Raw genomic sequence first — 22,005 nt, forward strand, 5'->3', positions numbered from 1 at the left:
CTCACAGAAAGCAATAAATACTAGTTAAGTCTGTGAATTTCAAAGAATAATTTTCTCTTAAAAAGTTAATGAAAGGAAAAGCACAAACTTCCAGAAACATCCACTTAGAACACTTTCAAGATCTTTGCCCAAACTATTTAGGGCTCCCAAGAATGAACACAAAAAGGAGGATCTCAAGTCTTGATTGGATCCAGAATCATTATGAAAGAATTTAAAATACAACCAGTTAAGGAATATTGCTTTAACAATGTGATAAAGTCTTTCTCCTTGCCAAGGATAGAGGACTGAGTCTGGGATAGGAAAGCAAACATTTTAATGAGTTGGGGAAGGCAAAATTTGCTTACAACTTTTTCGTAGAGAATGGGCAAAAAGGGAAAACACAGAGGGGATGACACAATTATTCTTCATTCTGTATTTATGTGGCAGCACCTGAGGATCTGTTTGGCCTTCTTGCCTAAACGTCAGGAATAAATATAACCAACGCATATTTCTTCAGTGTATACAAAGTAAGTGACATATAAGAATTAAAAGATCACCGGGTTATTATTTTTTTTAAAGACATCTCAAAGCAGGCGTTTTCCCTCTGTTTCATCTCCTCCGTCCTCCCTCTCTCCTAGGGCCCTGCTTCACTATTTCCTCTCCTCTCCTGCTCCAATCTGGTCTCCCCCCTGGTTCCTCCCTCCCCGGCCTACAAAAGTCTCCAGGCTTCCTCATCCTACACAGTGTATAAACGTGCCCAGATTTACTCTCTGCTTGACCCTCCATCCTTCTCCTCCTGTTTACCACCATGGTTCATGAAAGAGTAGCCTACTCAGCTGCTCCAACCTCACGAGCTCCATTCATTGTTGAAATGAAGTGTGGCTTCCAGCTTCAACCTTCTCCTGAACCTGCCCGCTCCAAGGTCACTGCTGAGCACACACTCAACGGCCTATTCTCAGCTCCTGTCACCTCACCTGCTGCAGCATTAAGAGCTATTTGCGGTTCACTCATTGTCTTTGAAAACCTCTCCCCCCTTTACCTCTAACATACAGCTGTCTCCTAGTTTTTCTATTACTGGGATCATTCTTTTTCAGCTTTTTTTTTTGCCCACTCCTCCTTAGCTGCCTTCTCCTAAGCCTTGCAGGGCACCGGGGCCTCAGTGTAAGCAAGTGCCATGCTGGAGGATCTACGGGAAATCAGGTACGGATTACAATCCCCAACAAATCCCCTCTGAAATCCAAGAGGGAGGAAAGGTAAGAAGCCAGGGAACAAAGGCAGGGGACAGCAGACAGGACTCGGTGAGAGGACCTCACGCCTCTCTGGCCCTATGGAACCTTAAAGGCACAGCTTGATCTCTGACACCAATATTTCCTAAGATTCTGTCTTTTGTCACCTTCTCTATTCTCTTGTTTATTTTTTTAAATTTTTTTTTCACCTTCTCTATTCTCAACACTATCTCCTTAAATACTGAGCTACTCCCAGGGTTTTGCCTATAACCTTAATTACCCCGAATTATATCTTCAGCAAGAACATCTTGTCTAAATTCCAAACCCTACTTTTCTTTTTAAATTCCCTCCCTGCCCCATCTGCCCCTTTTTCCCCAAAGGCTCTAAGGCATATAAAGTTACCATGAATTTCTCATTTTCATATATGGATTCCCATCAATATCCACTGTGGCATTTCCACACCTTCATAATTCACCACCAACAACAAAAAATTAAATGTGGGAAAGCGTGGAATATCTTTCTGTGTTGCCACCTGACAACTTTTTCACTGCAATGGCTCAAATGCACGCTCTTCACACCTGTGGATATCCTAAATTCATACTAAATATTATAACTTATGTTTCTAAAAATAGGATACATTCTCCTCAGGGTGGTGACCTCAGCTCAAATAATGGGAAGAACATTTAATATCCCTTTCTTATCTTTGTAAAAATAATTAACAGGTAATCCATGTGTTTTTTGGAAAAGGGACATTTGCAGAGCCTTTTATTAAAAAGAATGTTGAACTCCTGCACCAAGAGCAAATTTTAAAGCTTTAACCAAGAAGTAAAGTCAGAAAGTATGAATGCGCCATTTTAGAGAGAATTCTGTTACGGCACTTCTAGCATGTATGTGGAAGTGTGAGCTGATCTCCATAAGCATTTATTTACAGAGTCAAATTAAAATACTGTGGAAGTAAATCAATAAAAAAGGACAGGGTTTGATATTTTTGAAACCGATCAGATGTCTCTACCTATAGAAAATGGTTACATACAATTTATATTAGATCATTAAAACTGACTACATAATATAGTTTTTTTTTTTTTAACGGCTTAGTTCTCTAGAGAAAAATATTGTTCTGAGGAACTGGCTTATCAATAAACGGAAGTTGAAAAGAATGCTGAAAACCTAGCTGCTTGTCTGAAATGGTTTATTACCCTTCAGGAGAAGCTACTCTTGTCAGATTCTTTGTAAGATTCATCAAATAAAATCACTTGCTGGAAATCTAAATCATCATTCAAAATTATTGCAGAGGAAAATACAGAGCAGGAAGAAACAAACTTACATCTCTTGATTACTGCTCTAATGGATGACAAGGGTCCTTGGCTAGAAAAAGAAAGAAAGAAAAATTATTACACATTCATTAATCCTTTTAAAGAAGAATGACTTACAATGCCAGGTCATTTCTGGGACTCAAATGGCTCCAAGCAGCAAGTTTGATACATGAGTTACTGGTCTATCCTGTTTAAGAAACATAAATTTTAAAACTTTTCAAATTGCCTTTGATATTTAAGATGCTTTATGGGAATTGACGAGGCTGGTGAGGTGTCTACGGCGTAAATAAAATTTTGCCTTAAGCTTGCTTTCATAGCTATCTACATACTGAGTCTTCCAGTGAACTTCTGGACACCGCTTGAAATCAGGTAGAAATTACATGGTGCCCAAAAGAATTCTGACCCCCCCTATATCTCTTTTGTGTTTGACATAAGAATTCCTGTCTTCTCATATGAGATCAAAATAGATCATTTTTAGAGTCAATTTGACCTCAGGACCAACAGCATTGCTTTCTAAGATTAGAATTAAAAATATCACCACCTAAAAATAGGAGTCTTCTGCTTGCTTTGAGTTTTGTTCAATAGCTGGTTGGTCCTGGCTACCCTGGACTATGTGACCTTGGGCTAGACACAGAAGCCTTCTGAGCCTCACCTTACTCACTGGCCAAAACTCTCCAGCTGCAAACGTTAGTGCTTCTAGTTCGTAAGGTTGTTGTTTGCTCATTTGTTTCTTGTCTTTATTCAAACCAGCTGGATTAATTATCTTTGGAGTTATTTAGAAAAAATATACAACCATGAACTTTTAATAATGTGATTTAGGGAAAAAAAAACTTGTTTATAAATTTTTTTTTTCAGAATGCTTTTTAAAAAATTTATACTTATTTTTGAATTTGTGCTCTTTTAAAGTTTATCCTTGTGGTAATCTGTATAAATCCTCTTGCCGTTTCTTAGGTAGATAAGATAAAACTTCAGGAAGATACAATGATATATCAGTTCATTTTATGGGAGGGATACTTTAAGAATATACTATTCTGACAGACAAGAAAAAAAAAAAAGCTCCAGGAGGTCTCCAATATTATGAAGCTAGGATCGTAATATAAAAATAGAAGTATTTTCAGCAATACTTATTTTTTTTTAAAGGTTCTTGAAGGCTTTCTGTAAACAACTACTTAAAAAAAATTAGTATAAGGTAACATAGAAGAGGCAACACCACTAAAATGCAAATAGGTTGACTGAAGTTTTCAGAAGAAACTTCTTGGTGTAAAAGTGCAGAGACTGCATGTTAGTAATATTATGTTGACTCAGGTACAGTAATTTAAAAGATCAGAAACAGTACCTAGAAGCAGGGCTCAAAAAGCCAAAGTTTAGGTGACTTCCCTGGCGGTCCAGTGGTTAATACTCTGTGCTTCCACTCCAGGGGGCACAGGTTTGATCCCTAGTCAGGGAACTAAGATCCCACATGCCGTGCAGTGGGGTCCAAAAAAAAAAAAAAAAAAAAAGGCAAAATTTCATGTATGTATCCAGGCAGGGTATAAGGGATGTTATTGAATGTCTCCACTGATCTGAAGGGATGTTACAACACTCTGTTACCTTTGTGAAGGAGAAAGGTATATTGACTAGGGTGGAACATGGTAGGGGTCATTTGGGTTGAACTGTTTCCTCCCCAAAAAAGATACATTGAGTTCCCAACCCCTAGTACCTCAGAATGTGACTTTATTTGGAAATAAGGCCAATACAGATGTCATTACTATTGTGAAGATGAGGTCATACTGGAATGGGGTGGGCCCCTAATTCCAATGTAACTGGTGTCATTAGAAGAAGACCATGTGAAGACACAGACGCAAAGGGAAGATGCCATGGAGGTGGGGAGATGGGGACGCAGCTGCAAGGCGAGGAACAGCAAAGACACTGGCAGACCCCCAGAAGCTAAGAAGAGGCAAGGAAGGACCCCCTGCGGCGTTCAGAGGGCGCATGACCCCTCTGACGGGCTGGATTCCAAACTTCTAGACTCTAGGACTGTGAGACAATAAACTTCTGTTGTTATAAGTCACTCAGTTTATAGTATTGTTAGGGCAGCTCTAGGAAACTAATACAGGGTGGCCTTCAGGGGTGCTGAATAGGTGTGATAATTCGTGACGCTGTACACTTTGTGTATTTTTCTGTATGTTATACTTTAATAAAAAGTTGTGTGTCGGGAGTGGAAACTTTGGCACAAAATAGAATTTTGACTGAGGTCAGCTCAGGTTCTACAATTCAAGACTTGCAGCATCATGTTCAGGCTAGATCTAAAAACCAACCAACAAACCAAACAACCATCTTATGTCTAAAACAACATTTTCCAAACTCTAAAGTTCTCCTTTAGAGGTTGACAGGCTTTGTGGAAGGGAGAATTAGAAAGAAGGCCTGTGGTCCAACCCATCTCTATGGGAAGCAGTTTTGGGAGATGCTGGAGTAGCCTCCAGGCTGTGCAGTGCATACAATGTCTGTATCTCAAGCGTAGCTGTAGATGCAAAATCTGGGGTTTTGAAGATGCGCCTTTATCTCCATCTTTCTGCAGAGCCCAGACTGCAGTGGAAGGTACCACTCTATAATCTTAAGACCTCAGAGGAATCCTCCCTCAGCACGAGCTCAGGCTCATGTCTCAGCTAGGAACATCCAGGCAGGATGGCGGGACAGCAGACAGGGCCACATGACCCCTGGTCAGAGGAGGGGGCAGCAGAGCCTGTTCTGGGTCCAACTGCCCATATTCACTTTCGGCGCCTCTGCCTGTCAGCTGGTGTGACTTTGTGCAAATTAAATTACTTAGCTTCTCCAAGGCCCCTTGTTTCCTTACGTACAAAAGCAAGAATAACTCAACTCCCGCATGAGGTCACTGTGAACAGTAAGAGAGAGAATCCATTAAGGCATCTGACACAGTGCCTGGACAAAGTGTGTGTTCAATAAACGCGAGCCGCTATTAGCATGATTCATGTTTGTTCATAATGTTTAGGGCCATCACAACACATCTGACAACACATATAACCCTTGACAGGGTCTCACTTTGGCGTCTGATATCATACAGATAGTAAGCCTAACAGTTTATGTTTTTAAGAGATTTTTTTTCTTTGAGATTCACTTGCTCTCCTCTGGTTTCTGCTGTTCAGACAGAACCTGAGCCCAGGCCCCTCCATGACAAAACACAGGAGTGTGAAACTACATCTTCACTCCATTCTAATTTTATAAGCCCATGTCCTGGCGCCTGGCAGAGCTGACCCAGATCTTTTGCCTTCGGCTCTTCAAGCACTGCTGCCCTATTATCAGGTGCCCTTGTTCTTGGTGCGGCAGATAAACCCACTACAGAGTATGAGAGTCAAAGAACCTTCCAAGGAGGGAAACGAGGGGTTGGGGAAATGGCTTTCGATCCTGAGGAGGAGAACCAAAAGTTGCAGTCAAGACAGAATTGTCTCAGGTGTGACTGCTGATGCTGTCTTTGTCTTCCTCCAGGACTCTGGGGTCCCCAGCTGTTCACGGTCCCCTTCTATCCTTTCTTCCCACTTTCCCCCAGTAGCCCTTCCCAGGCTGTGCTGTAGGATCACTCTCTCCCACTGTTTTTGCATAGAACCTTGCTTAGCTGTTAAGAAAGTGTCTTTAACAAAGAAAATTGCATTAAAAAAAGAGTTTCTCAACATAATGAAATGAGATGTCAGCAATGAAGATGATGATGAGAACAGCTTATTATTTATTACGTGTGCCAAACACACGATCCATTTTGAAAATGAGGAGGAAACTGAGGCGTAGAGGTTAGGGCTGCAGTCACACAGCTGGTGAGTGGCAGAGCCAGATGTGAATTCACTACTGTCTGATTACAGTCCAAAAGTCTACAATTCAGGCTTGGGTGGATGGATGTAAGTTTCCGAATGTTCCACTGTTCCACAAAGTTCAATATGTAAGCAAATTGCCCCTAGGCATAAAGCTGGCCCCCAAAATTTTACACTGAAGTTTCATCCAGACTCTGCAGATGACAGGAAAGAAAATAAAAGTTGCTGAGTATGACACTGTAATGTTGTCAACACCACCACAATGGTTGTTCTTAATCTCATCTAAGAAAATCCAATCTCTCTTTTTATTTTGGATCATGTTTTATCAAAATAAAACAGATTAAAGAAAAAAATTTATCCAACTTTCAAAGCAACAGCTTGTTCCCAAGTTTAAATTCATTGCCCCACCACTCTCTCTGGTAAGGAAAAAAACTGTTTTCCCAAATCCAGGAGTTGCTGGATTTGGCTTGTTTGGTAAACAAATCAGAACAATGCCTGCAAGTGCCCATCCCGCAACATCTTATAGGTTTTGGAGTTCTTTCTATGTGCAGAGGCAACTGAGTATATTTTTTAAAATGTATTCTATATAAAAATCCTCAATAAAGGCCATGGGCATATCATTCTATGGCCATGGGCAGTCATTCTATGAAAATAACCTTTTTAAGTCAGGTGTTTATAAACGAAGGATTATGTGCACAGCTTTTTTTATGATACTAATTTCAGGACTACAATAAACCTTGACTTGCTGCAGTGCAGAAAAAAACTCATTACATATATATAGTACTTTTATAAACAAAGCCTTGGGCCAACCTTGATTTGCTTCTCCAAACAGAAAGCACTAGTGTTACAGAATAACAAAAATACTTGTGCTTTCACCTTTTGCGTGCATCAGTCAAAATTTATCACCCTATATTGCCTGCTAGATTAAGACAATATCATGTAATGGGAGAAGAAAGTATGAGTTAGTAAATAATATTTTGCCACTGAGACAAATATAAAGCTGTGATGTCATTTTAAAAGTGTCTAAGTTAATATCATCATCATAATATGTAGAGCCAGATCTGATACACTGTGGGGAATGGAAAAAAATAAGATTAAGTGTAGTTATCTGAAACTAATGAAAACAAATTATGTTTTAGTTCTAAAACTCTGATTGGCTTCCATAAAGTTTGGGTATGGCAAGGGGAGTGAATTCCTTCTTCAGAATTAGAAAATAAAGGTTAGTAAAGAAAAATAATTGAGATCCAATAAGAATGACTTTTGCTAAAGTTAAAAACTAAAACAAAATTATAAAATACTTCTATTAATACTTTGAAAGCTTTAGGCAAAAAGTTATATGAGCTCTGAGTTCACTAACTTTTTCATCACATTGACAGCTCAAGTATAATCACTGAGATCTATAATATAACATCAAGTTACATCAGGTATTTTTCTACTTAATCTTTTTCAAAGACAAGAAAATCATATGTATAACCTTTATTTACACATTTGGTTTCTGGACAAAAAAGTTAATACATATTTAAATGAGTTTCATTAACACACTCTACCTGTTATAAAATTTGTAAAATGAGTTCTATTGACAGTGTGCTGGTGAACATGAAGAATACAGAGGACAGGCAGAAAGAAAGCCAACAGGATGCATGATGTACCTCCGGGGTATCATGACTGTAGTGGGAAAAGGACAGAATCTGGAGCCGGCCAGAGACCTGCTTTCCTATTTGTGTGAGCTCGGCCAATTTACTTACTTGCTGGGATTGTTTCTTATTTCTAATATGTGGATACAAATGCCCATCTTTTGACTTGTTACTAAAACTGAATGAAAAAAATACTACATAAAATATATAGCACAGTGCTTGGCATTTATTAGAGTCTCAAAAAATGTTAGTTCTCTTTCCCACCCTGTTTGCCAATACACAAACTTCTGGAGTCCATAACTACACGTGGCTGAAATTTTTGGAGCTATTCTGCCCACGCCAGTTGAGTTGCCCTGTAGTTACCATAACCCTACCGTATAAACTCAAATAACTGACCATTCGCATTTCAGTTGCAATTATTATTCACAACTTAACAACCATTCTGAGTTTCACAATGCATGCTTCTCATGTACCTAATCTCCTACGAAGCTGAAGCAACAACAAAGCCAAGAGAACAAAGCAGACCACCAGGCTTTTGTGAGCGCTGTATTTTCCCCATTGAGAACACAAGATCTCTGTTCCTTTAGGTCGTGCTTCCCATGACGTTTTTCACAAAATGGGCATGGTGATCAGTAGCTCTGCAGAGTTTCATATTTCTTTAGATCTATTACAAAACAAATCCCACAAAAGTGTTCAAAGATCCTGCAAGAGGCTTTCAGCTCTACTATTAATAACTAGGGTACCTTTAAAATTAGAATATGTTGCCCTGTCCTTTCCAATGCTTTGTTTTTTTCTTTTTTTTTCCACACATGCATGTCTTGACTTCCTAATTAGCCTGCAAACTTCTCAAGGAAAGAGACGGTCTCCACTCGTTTTTATAGGGCAGCTCAGTGGGACCACGTGCTCACTGAACTAATGCCAACTCAATCCTGCTCACAGACAGAAACACATGTAACTTGAATAGCATAGGGGACCCCACCTACAATCTACTTAATAAGCAAATCCCCAGAAATAATTTTGCTGCTGGTTTTGTTCTGTTGGTTTCAGTTCCCAGGTACATCTTGTACGCACATCTTGCCAAAAGTGTCGGGTCTGATGTTTAAAAATAGGTATTTTTCCTACAAAATGTCACTTTGATGAGCCTGTGGTGCTCAAAGAAGAACAGAACTCTCTCCTAACAGTAGATGGAAAACTGGCCAGGTTCACCTTATTAAGAGATGGCACCGACAAGGCACCTAATTTTGCAACAAATACTGTACTTTAAGTGTCAATTAATGGAATTTCAGGGGTAATTTTATAAGTTAAGCCTCTGGTAATTCCCAACCAATAAGCAGCACAAACTTCACTGGTGTGCTGCTAAATTTCAAACCATGTCTCATACACAATAGCATACAGTGATATTAATCAGATGCAACTGTGGGTTATGTTATATGATGTAGAGCATGTACAACTTACTCTGAGAAGAGGAATAGGCATAATGTGAAGTCAGCACCTAAGAAAGGTGGCATTTACTGCAACATGTGAGAATAGGGTCTTTAGCTGGATCTTCAGATGTTAACACAAAAAGGGTGAAAACTGTAGGTCTGATGTATAACAAACACCTATTGAATGAACCAAGGAAATAATAATCAGAATAAATCTTTTCTGGGTTTATATCTTTCCTTTACAGTCAACCTAAAGTGATCTACAGAACGAGTTTACATAGAAAACCTAGAAAGAGAAAAAGGGCTAAAATTTACCCCTCCCCTTGCTGGATATATAGCAATATAGGAGGATTAAATTTTAGGATTAAAAGTTATTTGTTGGTAAAGGGCATGAAAAGGATCACACAGTTCTAAAGGGGTGTCCATTATATATATGCCAGGACAGAGTGAGGGATAATAAAATGTCAAATAAACAGATGGCAGTTTCAAGCAGTTTCAAGTTTGAAGCACCCAAAACATCCAGAGCCTGATTTTTCAAACTTTTGTCTTATTAGCTGATGATATCTGTATTTTCTTTTGACCAAAAGACAGGCATGTATCCAGTTATGAAGAGAAAATTTTAATTTTCAACCAAGAACTTTAATGCTTATTTTATTCCAGGTATTATGCTAGATTCCAAAGAAATAAGATCTACAATTAGGACATGGTCCCTGGCTGTAAGATGCTCATGGTCTAGCGAGAAGCCTGTGGGCAGGAGCTCACAATTAAAAAAAAAAAAAAAAAAATTTATTTATTTATTTTTGCTGTGTTGGGGCTTCGTTTCTGTGCGAGGGCTTTCTCTAGTTGTGGCGAGCGGGGGCCACTCTTCATCGCGGTGCATGGGCCTCTCACTGTCATGGCCTCTCTTGCTGCAGAGCACAGGCTCCAGATGCGCAGGCTCAGTAGTTGTGGCTCATGGGCCTAGTTGCTCCGCGGCATGTGGGATCGTCCCAGACCAGGGCTCGAACCCATATCCCCTGCATTGGCAGGCAGATTCTCAACCACTGTACCACCAGGGAAGCCCAGGAGCTCACAATTTGTGTGTAACTCTGCTTTTCTTAAAATTAGGTCTTTCATATTCTTGGTACCTTGTATTAGAGGTGTTTTGTTGTATTATTTCCTCTGCTAGTCTATAAACTCCTTCTCAGGCAATGTACATATTGGAATGATGTTGCATATAAACCTTAAATTAAAAAAATTAACTTTTAAAGTACTTTTGGCATGTTCAGATTTCATGCCATAAAATATCTTAGATCATAAGAACAAGTCTCCTAAAGACAAATGACTCATGCAATTCCACCCTGTTTAACAATGACTTTTAAATATTTTAAAGAGGGCTTCCCTGGTGGCGCAGTGGTTGAGAGTCCGCCTGCCGACGCAGGGGACACGGGTTCGTGCCCCGGTCCGGGAAGATCCCACATGCCGCAGAGCGGCTGGGCCCGTGAGCCATGGCCGCTGAGCCTGCGCGTCCGGAGCCTGTGCTCCGCAACGGGAGAGGCCGCAGCAGAGGGAGGCCCGCATACCACAAAAAAAAAAAAAAAAAAAAAGTTTAAATATTTTAAAGAGAAGTTCTTTTTAGAAAAGAAAAAAAAGAAAATCCACACCCTTCCCTAAAATCTGTCATCCTGCAGCAGAGCTTCTACTGGAAAAGGTTGCCACATCCCTTTGGACACTTCCTTATGGATGTTAGGGAAAACCTGGGATAAACTCCTGTGACAGACAGGAGACTGGCAGGGGACTCCACCTGGCAAGAAAAATTAGGACACAGGAAGCTTGCTGGAAATCCAGAGTCACTTGGTCACACTACAGAAGGAACAATTAAAGGCAGATGTTTCCTACATCACAGACCAAATACAGAGTCCTAATGCCTAGATAATAAGAAGCAAACACCAAGTGAAAAACCCTCTGCTCAAGGATGAAAAAATATTCAGGGAAAAAAGAGAAGGAGGAAGAGTTTCTCATAACAGATTAATTTATCACCTACCTAGAAAAATCTGCTTTTTGGTATAAGTGTGTTTTTTATGACAGTTCTCATCAGAACATGTAATCTATTTTTCTATTCTCTTGGTCCTATTATGCAAAAGGATGGAAGAGTGTGGAAAGCAGAAAGAGGTAATGACTCCACCCCTTCACTGCTGCTGTAAACTCAGAGACGTAGCTGGTAACACTTTCTGATGTCAGTTATGGAGATGAGCTCTTTTCTAACATTTCTGGTTACAGCTTTTATTTACCTTTTTCCTTCCTTAGTACATGAACAAATCTAACACTTAAAAAATAACCTGAGATTAACTCTATTCCTTTGGAGACACTGGAAAAAAAATCAAAGGAATATATATGTAGATAAGTAAGGGAGAGTATCTGATTGATTATTTGAATTTTAGGTCATATAAAGGATGCAGGAGGACAAGGTAGGAAGGATGGAAGGAGGAAAAGAGGAATTACACTCTACACACAACTTGATAAATCTATCAGAGTGAAAGTGAGGGGATTAGTTTTTAGTGGAGGTACAATTAGTATAGACCAATATTTTGGGCCTTCGTTTTGACATCATTCCTAACTCACTTTGAATAATTCAGGATTGAAACCTAGAAGAGATAATTGCATAGTATGGATGCTTGGTGTCTCCTGATGACGTGGGAAATCAAAATCAGTACCAAAACTCAGAAGTTCCAGAAGCAGCTGATATTTGGAGCTGGGCTAGCAACAAAATATGTTCCAAACAAAGGGGTGTGTGCAGGCATATGAATATTTGGGAAGATGCCTTCATCTCAGCATGTGGTAGTTTTCAAATGAGATCAAATTCATCTCAATTAACCACTGTAGTATCCTCTTGTAAAAAATGAAATCTATTAATAATAGCATATGAAAAATCAGTGGGTTTAGTAGAAGGCAGCAGGGAAAGAAAAAAGGTGAGAAACATGATTTCTTGTTTCTCCATTATTTATTTATTTGTCTATTTAAAAATTTTGGCTGCGTTGGGTCTTCGTTGCTGTGCGCAGTCTTTCTCTAGTTGTGGTGAACGGGGATTACTCTTCGTTGTGGTGCGCGGGCTTCTCATTGCAGCGGCTTCTCTTGTTGCGGAGCGTGGGCTCTAGGTGAGCGGGCTTCAGTAGTTGTGGCTCTCAGGCTCAGGAGCTGTGGCTCGCAGGCTGTAGAGTGCAGGCTCAGTAGCTGTGGCGAATGGGCTTAGTTGCTCTGCAGCATGTGGGATCTTCCCAGATCAGAGCTCGAACCCGTGTCCCCTGCATTGGCAGGTGGATTCTTAACCACTGCTCCACCAGGGAAGTCCCCTCTCCCTTCTTTGTGGGATGAAAATAAAACTGCCGCAAGGAAGTTTTGCTATTTTTCATTGCAAAAACAAATATATATTTTAAGCATCTGAAACTGATCAAAATATCAGTTAAGTGATGCTTCCAATAAGATAGACAATTAGGTCAGTTTGAAACCCTGACTTTAAAACTTTACAAAGATATTACTTCTAAAATGTTGGCTCCATTTTTTATTTGAAATAGTGAGGCAGATATTTTTTAAAAGCTAGGTTTAAATGTTATTAATAAAAATGCATAAATTGTTATAAGGCACTACAAGATTTTTCTAGACCAATAATTTTTTTAAAATCTCTTTTAAAAGTGAATGTCGTAGCCACTCATTTCTTAGCTTTGTAATTTCTTTTTTTTTTTTTTTTTTTTTGCGGTACGCGGGCCTCAGACTGTTGCGGCCTCTCCCGTTGCGGAGCACAGGCTCTGGACGCGCAGGCTCAGCGGCCATGCCTCACGGGTCCAGCCGCTCCGCGGCCTGTGGGATCTTCCCGGTCCGGGGCACGAACCCGTGTCCCCTGCATTGGCAGGCGGACTCTCAACCACTGCGCCACCAGGGAAGCCCCTGTAATTTCTTGATCAAAGGTTTTAGGTTGGCTAAGTCTTTCCTTTTACCCTTTTATAGTTTCCTACAGCATTACATTTCTATCTTTTCATCAAATCTCAGTGATGTCTAAGCCAGAATAAAACAGGCTCAATCAATGGTGGAAGAAATAATAATGAAGCGATAAACATACAAAACAGAAAAATCTGATCAACGTAATTTCATATGTTGAAGGCCTAAAAAGGCTTTTGTTTTGCTAATAAAAACAAATACATTAAAAAATCATTTAACCAAGTACTTCAAAAGCTGGCAGTTCTTTGTTTCTGTTGAAGCTTAAAATTTTGACTAAGAATTGTAAAAGAGAACACAGAGATAGCTGAGCTCATTCTAACAACAAACATGCAGATTTGTTCTCCTCTGGGAACTGGAACAGAACTTCAGCAGCGGGTAGGCATGAAAACGTTTACTGCAATATTCAACAACTTCTCCATTACAATAAGGAGTGCAAGCAGCGCACCTACCAGCTAATAGCTAGTTTTTGCAAAGCCACTGGAAATCTTTTTCATTGTAAAACAAGAACATATTTGGAAGCCAAAAGACTTTAAAGGAATTTAAAATGATGACTACTAAGAGTTACATGAAATTACCTAACAGGTATAGTAAATCGCTAGATTAGGGAGCCCACAGAAAAACAGGTTTTAGGATACACATTAGATATTTGAAGATACCTTCATTTAAGGGTATGACTGTTGATGAAGACTGCAGACACCAAGTACAACTGCCCCCAAACTAGCAGTTCTATTTTTTTTTAAGATTTTTTTTTATGTCTACCATTTTTTAAAGGCTTTATTGAATTTGTTACAATATTGCTTCTGTTTTATGTTTTGGTTTTTTGGCCGCGAGGCATGTGGAATCTTAGCTCCCCGACCAGGGATCGAACCCGCACCCCCTGCACTGGAAGGCGAAGTCTTAACCACTGGACCGCAATGGAAGTCCCAGCAGTTCCATCTTTACAGGACATTTTAAAAGATTCAGAGAGGGCTTCCCTGGTGGCGCAGTGGCTGAGAGTCCGCCTGCCGAGGCAGGGGACGCGGGTTCGTGCCCCGGTCCAGGAAGATCCCACAGGCCGCGGAGCGGCTGGGCCCGTGAGCCATGGCCACTGAGCCTGCGCGTCTGGAGCCTGGGCTCCGCAACGGAAAAAAAAGATTCAGAGAGAGTAAATCTGCCTGCTGTAAGCACTAGAAAGCAGCAGAAAAGAGGGAAGCAAGAAAATGCCGAAGAGAACACAGGAGGGAATGGCAGGGATGGGGTCCAGCTGTATAGAATGTGGATGAGCCAAGGCTCTCAAGAGAAGGACTCTGCCTGAGGAATGAGCAGCCCACACCAGTGCCACACTGTGATATAACCGGCCTGCTACTTAGGAGGTGTCTGGGGTCCCCTCCCCATTCATTCTTTCCTCTTCCCTCCCACACTGGAGAGGAGAGGCGTTGTATTGAGCCATTCTCACCCAGTCTGCCTTGTGACCAGCTATACCACAGTGAAATGGCCTAAATAAAGTACAGTCTGTGGCAAAGCAACAGAGTGTGACCAGTACAGAATTTACTTCTATAAGGTAGATAAACAGATCCCCAAACTGAATACTCAGTGTGATCCCAATCTTATTTTTTTAAATCTTACCTAAAAAACCATATATATATACACATATACATATTATATATACACCCACATTATGTATACACATATATAATTTATATATTTATATTTTATATTTATACAAGAAAAGTGAGAACACATCTACCCAGCAGTGTGCTGGAGACAGCTCATACTGGCTCATGAAAGCTGACAATTAAATTTTCAGAAATTCTACAGGCCAGTTTTTTAAACATAGCCATTATTAAAAATTATATAAACTTATTTAAATTATATAAACTTACAATTAAATAAATCACATAAAAAAGGTAATACTCAAAACTTATCATCTCCTAATCGTTTTACTACATTTCACTACTATCTATGCTTTTGAGATGACGTATGCCTATCATTTCTGAATGGTGGAAATACTATAATAATGATGTGCTACTGTGCAACTTTTTCCAATTCACCATCAGTGGTGTCATGTTGGCCAAGGCGGGAGTATTTACACCGCAAAAACTGGCAAACCAGGGTTGAATTTATCATTTTACTGATTGTCTAGACTTAAGAAGGTGATGGAGAAAATGTTAATAATGCAGATTCAAAATAAAAGTATGTTGTGTTTGTAGCTGTTCCATGAGGAATATCCCCCAAAATTGAGGAAACAGTCTTCCAGTATTTGAAAACTATTATCTGAATCAGAAAAGAATTTGCTCAGGTCACTGACAAAATGGGTGGAAATTCTGACCTATGTTTTGGTTGTTTCACTGTCATCTTATTTATAGAAACAAAAGTTATCAACCAACATTCACACTGCAATTACACTTAGCCGGTTGTTGAACATTTATCAGGACACCACTGCATATGATTTGTTATCTACCTGTATCTCTGTATTTTCCAAGTTTTATGTAATGAACATTATTACTTTTGTAATTTGTAAGTTGTTTTAAAAAAAGATTTGTTATGGCAAAAAGCAAAAAAAGTGACCGGTTTATATCAAAGTCATGACTTTATAATTATTAAAATCACATTCAAACCATCAGATAATGAATCACTTTATGGAAGTAGCAGGCTAAGGTCAAACCTAACTGCCATTATGGGGTGAAAATCCCCCAGAATCCTAGTATGGATAGCAGCATGCATACAACTTCAAAACAGTTTACAAAAAGAAAATGATCTATATATTTTACCAACCCCTATTGCTCCAGCATGAAAATTTAAAAGAGGGAGTTAATAATCAAATTAAATGAACATGAACATCTAGAGTTTAAAAATCATTAGTGTAACTATTACTTCCTTAGTGTGTTCTACGTTCCAGAGATTCTCCTAGGTGCTGGGGACAAGAATAAAAATGGTGAGCCCCACATTCAAAGAGCTTACAGTTTAGTGGAAAAGACAGAAAAGTAAACAGGTAAGCTCCTTTTCTTTTTTTTGTTTAATCAGGCAATTTTAATCTGCATTAGGAAGTGTGGGACAACCTAAGGACATCTCCAGATAACCTTTAAAAAATAATATTGCAAATATAAAACAAATCAGGAATGTCAATTCAAATGAAATGCAATTGAAAGAGATGGTAAAGTATAATCAAACTTTAAAAAATAATAAAATGGGTTCTGAGTGGCAAGACGGTGCAGATAGGAAGAGTCACATGTACCTCCTTGCAGCAGCCAAAGCCAGAACCGCTCCTCAAGCTCCCAGCTAGTCCAGGGCTGGTGTTTCTAGAATGGGCTTAGCACAACAATCCAGTTCTAACTCAAACTTCTAGGGGCGCCAGGGTCATCCTGCTCACCTGCCACCAATGCCTATGTCATCTTAAGAATGCCTATACGATATGTCAATTGTTTCCTGGGCCATGGCCTCTCCTGTTACAAGCATTCCTGACAACGGGAATCAACTGAAATGAATGTGTGGATGGACAGATGGATGGACAGGTAGGTGGGTGGACAGACAGGCAGATGGACCGGTAGACAGACTTGTTTTTTCTTAATGATGTTACTTTTTAAAAAGAAGATACATTATTTAGTAACTCCCACCACCTATACATCCCACCTATCTAGGTAGCAAATATCATTCCTGTTTTAATGGAGCTGCGAAAAGAGGAAAGCCCCACACACACCTGAAGGCGGTGTGATAACATTACACATTTTGCTTCTAGACAAACACTCTGTTAAAACTGGGGCCACAGTTTTCCTAGGAGAGATGTACCACTGTTTCAGTCTGAGTTGAACCCAGTCCAACGATACCTGGGGTTCTTCCTGGAATTTCAAGAAAAGAAGAAAGAAGGAGATGGAGACAATAGAGGAAAGAAACATAACTACCGATGGTGGGGTTAGAATCTGAGACATGTTTCCAAGCTCTCCTCCTAATCCCACCTCATTCCCACAAGCCACAACCCTGATGGCAAGGGTCTAAGAAAGACGGGGTGGGATTCCCAGGACAGGAACAGCAAAGGTCCCCTCTTCGTTCCCACCAGCACCTCTACCAGAAAGTTCGCTGATGTGGGACTATGCTTGGTGGTGGGGCAGCAGGGCCTCTGGAGGATTTCAGCAGCCGGAGAAAACAGCAGTGGGTGGAGATAACCGACACAAGTACAAATCAGAAAGCGTTTTCTACATCATTTATTTACTTTTGCAAGTAGCCTCAAAATGGAGTACACTTCTTGAGATCCTCAGATTTCTAGTTGTTTCTAGTTCACTTGAAAGTATCTCTTCTCAAGTTGGGAAACACTAACTGATCATCTGTCATGTACCAAACCTGGAGATACAAAGATGAACAACTGCCTTCAGGTGGGGAGTGAGACTTAAAAACATATAATGATGAACTATCATGCAGGGTGATCTGTGCTCTAGATAGAACTTTGCCGAAGTAATTAGGAAGCAGTCTTTAGTTGGTCAGTTTGTTTGTTTCTTTTTGTCCCTGGGTATCAAAATGTTGCAGATAATGACTTTAGGCCCCATTTTAAAATTTTAACATAAAGACTGTACTTATATTCCCTTTTACATCTAACATTTCCTTAGAAATGTTTGTTTTCAAACTAGGACTTCGTATAAGAATAGTGACCTTTCTCTTATTGAAGTGATTCAGCCTTGACCATTTTATCTTAGATTATCTGGTAAAATAGAATAAAAACTGCTCAGTATGCTAATACTGAATTGCTGTAACTTATTTTGTCACAGTAATTTTATATGTATTTTGGGGTGGGGGGGGAAGACCTTTTTAAAAAATAAATTTAAAAATTTTGTAAATAGTTTTAGATTTATAGAAAAGTTGTGAAGATTAGTAGTTTCCGTATACCCCACACCCAGTTCCCTCCGTTGTTCACATCTTACATTAATGTTACATTTATCACCATTGTGTGTTTTTAAACACTCTGATTGGGACTTCCCTGGTGGCGCAGTGGTTAAGAATCCACCTGCCAATGCAGGGGACATGGGTTCGAGCCCTAATCCGGGAAGATCCCACATGTGCGTAGCAACTAAGCCCATGCGCCACAATTACCGAGCCCTTGTGCCACAACTACTGAAGCCCGTGCGTCTAGAGCCCGTGCTCTGCAACAAGAGAAGCCACCGCAATGAGAAGCCCACGTGCCGCAATGAAGAGTAGCCCCTGCTCGCCGCAACTAGAGAAAGCCTGCACGCAGCAACAAAGGCCCATCGCAGCCAAAAATAAAATAAATTTTTTAAAAAATTTAAAAAAAAACAAAACAGGGCTTCCCTGGTGGCGCAGTGGTTGAGAGTCCGCCTGCCGATGCAGGGCACACGGGTTCGTGCCGAGGTCCGGGAAGATCCCACTTGCTGTGGAGCGGCTGGGCCCGTGAGCCATGGCCGCTGAGCCTGTGCGTCCGGAGCCTGTGCTCCGCAACGGGAGAGGCCACAACAGTGAGAGGCCCGCATACCAAAAAAACAAAACAAAACAAAACAAAAAACAAAAAAAACACAAAAAAAACCCCACTCTGATTATGCAGACTCTGCTTTTCCATGTTTTATTTGTAAGAGATTATAGGAGGTACTAGAAAAGATCCCCTACAGGAATTGTAACGTTGTCAAAACCCAAATATTTTTTTCTCAAGGTGAGGTCATGTTCAAAATGAGGAGTGAGGTCAAGAAGGCCCAACCATGGGGCTTCGCCACTTTGACTAGCACCACTAGAAGGAACGTCTGGAGTGCTGTTTTACAGAGAAGAGAAGTACTAGTAAAAGGAAGACAGAAAGACTGGTAACCTTAAGAGTGTAAGGTAAATCAGGGAGGGGCAAAATTTCTGTAGATTATTTTTTAGGGTTCCAATTCCCCAGATTTAGTATAAAACTACCTCAATGCCCTATAAATGCGTATCACACACAATAACTATTTGTTGATTATAAGGGAATCACACTTTCAAATATATCATCATACAGAAACCCCAATACATTTGTTTGATATCAAATTTGCATTCATCGATGTTTCATGGAGATTTTTTTTTTTAAAGCACTATCCTTTCCCAACATGAGGCCTACCCTAAATGCAAGTTGTGGTTTTGCCTCAGGCTTAAGCAGAACAAACCTATGGGAGATCTGAAGGCTATATTCTCAACAATCACTATTATAAAATAATACCAAGATCAAGTCTCTACTCTATGCAAGTAAGGGCCAAACAGAAGAGGAGAGAGGTGATTCACCCTTGTACATAAAGCATCTGATAGCATTAATGCTATAAGTGAATTCCTGGAGACACAGGGCATGTAGGGCTCAGGGACAAGGATCCTGATAGTTGTCAGACTGTTGTCAGTCCACAGAGAGTGGACCGTGAGAAGAGTTCAGAGGTCTGAGGTCCAGTTACAGCCATGCCACTACTCTGAGCATAACTGTAATATCAGTTTCCTCATCTGTCATATACTTTGACTGGATGATTTCTATTCTACCTTCTACTCTAAATTTTTTTTCAACATGAAACTTAAAAAACTCCAAGATCCCAATTTAAATTCCACTTAATAAGAATAAATTACTTAATCCACCTGGAATGAAGGACATTGGAGTTGATAACACATTCCAATGGTAATAACAGCCAACCCTATTGAGCACTGCTCTAATGCCTTACATCTTTTAATTCACTTAATCCCCACATCCACCCTTAGAGGAATGTACTATTGTTATCCCAAATTTACAGATGAGAAAAGAGTTTATGTAATTTAAACATTCAAGGTCTCACAGCTTACAAATGATGAAGCCAGGATTTAAACTTTGATGGTCTGGTCCCAGAGCCTGAGTTCTTAGCTACTGTTCATCACTGCCTCACCTACAGCTGAACATCGAGAGGAAATCACCAAAAAAATACTTAAATAGGTAAGAATTGTGAATCAATTACCAAGGAACCTTGAGAACTTGTCTTCTTTCACTGACTCTCCATGGGTGGAAGGTTTAAAATCAGAGGAAGGGGGAAGGTGTCTTGAAGAGTATTAGAAAATGATTTAAGACTTTCATCACTTCTGGGATTTATTCATAATATATAAAATGTCAAATTTTCCAATAAAGAAAAGCCCAGGACCAGAAGGATTCACAGGCGAATTCTATCAAACATTTAGAGAAGAGCTAACACCAATCCTTCTCAAACTCTTCCAAAATATAGCAGAGGGAGGAACACTCCCAAACTCATTCTATGAGGCCACCATCACCCTGATAACAAAACCAGACAAAGATATCACAAGAAGAGAAAACTACACGCCAATATCACTGATGAACATACATGCAAAAATCCTTAACAAAATACTAGCAAACAGAATCCAGCACATTAAAAGGATCATACACCATGATATAGTGGGATTTATCCCAGGAAGCAAGAATTCTTTAATATATGCAAATCAATCAGTGTGATAAACCATATTAACAAATTGAAGGGGAAAAACCATATGATCATCTCAATAGATGCAGAGAAAACTTTCGACAAAATTCAACACCCATTTATGACAAAAACCCTCCAGAAAGTAGGCATAGAGGGAATTTTCCTCAACATAATAAAGGCCATATATGACAAACCCACAGCCAACATCGTCCTCAATGGTGAAAAACTGAAACCATTTCCACTAAGATCAGGAACAAGACAAGGTTGCCCACTCTCACCACTCTTATTCAACATAGTTTTGGAAGTTGAAGTATTAATATTGTTAAAATGACCATACTACCTAAAGCAATCTACAGATTCAATGTAATCCCTATCAAAATACCAATGGCATTTTTCACACAACTAGAACAAATAATTTTAAAATTTGCATGGAAACACAAAAGACCTTGAATAGCCAAAGCAATCTTGAGAAAGAAGAACAGAGCTTGAGGAATCCACGTTCCTGATTTCAGACTGTACTACAAAGCTACAGTCATCAAAACAACATGGTACTGGCACAAAAACAGACACATAGATCAGTAGAACAGAACAGAGAGCTCAGAAATAAATCCACACACTTATGGTCAATTAATCTACAACAAAGGAAGCAAGAATATATAATGGAGAAAAGATATTCTCTTCAATGGTGCTGGGAAAACTGGACAGCTACATGTAAAAGTATGAAATTAGAACACTCCCTAACACCATACACAAAAATAAACTCAAAATGGATTAAAGACCTAAATGTAAGGCCAGACACTATAAAACTCTTAGAGGAAAACATAGGCAGAACACTTTATGGCGTAAATCACAGCAAGATCCTTTTTTATCCACCTCCTAGAGAAATGGAAATAAGATCAAAAATAAACAAATGGGACCTAATGAAACTTAAAAGCTTTTGCACAGCAAAAGATACCATAAACAAGACGAAAAGACAACCCTCAGAATGGGAGAAAATATTTGCCATATACACTGAGAAAACCATAATTCAAAAAGAGTCATATACCAGAATGTTCATTGCAGCTCTATTTACAATAGCCAGGACATGGAAGCAATCTAAGAGTCCATCAACAGATGAATGGGATCAAGAAGATGTGGCACATATATACAATCAAATATGACTCTGCCATAAAAAGAAACGAAATTGAGTTATTTGTAGTGAGGTGGATGTACCTAGAGTCTGTCATACAGAGTGAAGTAAGTCAGAAAGAGAAAAACAAATACCGTATGCTAACACATATATATGGA

The 22,005-nt window shown here is 39.6% G+C and overlaps 1 protein-coding gene across 10 annotated transcripts in view; it reads right to left on the reverse strand.

The window, feature by feature from the left end:
* The window catches only part of SH3D19 (SH3 domain containing 19), a 174,658-nt gene that overhangs the window by 63,065 nt on the left and 89,588 nt on the right, over window positions 1-22,005 (reverse strand). For all 10 annotated transcript variants that reach the window (XM_024126708.2, XM_028491757.1, XM_024126711.3 and 7 more), the window contains one exon: window positions 2,530-2,570. In XM_024126708.2, coding sequence (XP_023982476.1) covers window positions 2,530-2,570 — 41 coding nt within the window. The remainder of the gene's footprint in view (window positions 1-2,529; window positions 2,571-22,005) is intronic.

The sequence above is a fragment of the Physeter macrocephalus genome, chromosome 7 (genome assembly GCF_002837175.3).
Source record: "Physeter macrocephalus isolate SW-GA chromosome 7, ASM283717v5, whole genome shotgun sequence".
In the NCBI taxonomy this organism is placed as follows: domain Eukaryota; kingdom Metazoa; phylum Chordata; class Mammalia; order Artiodactyla; family Physeteridae; genus Physeter; species Physeter macrocephalus.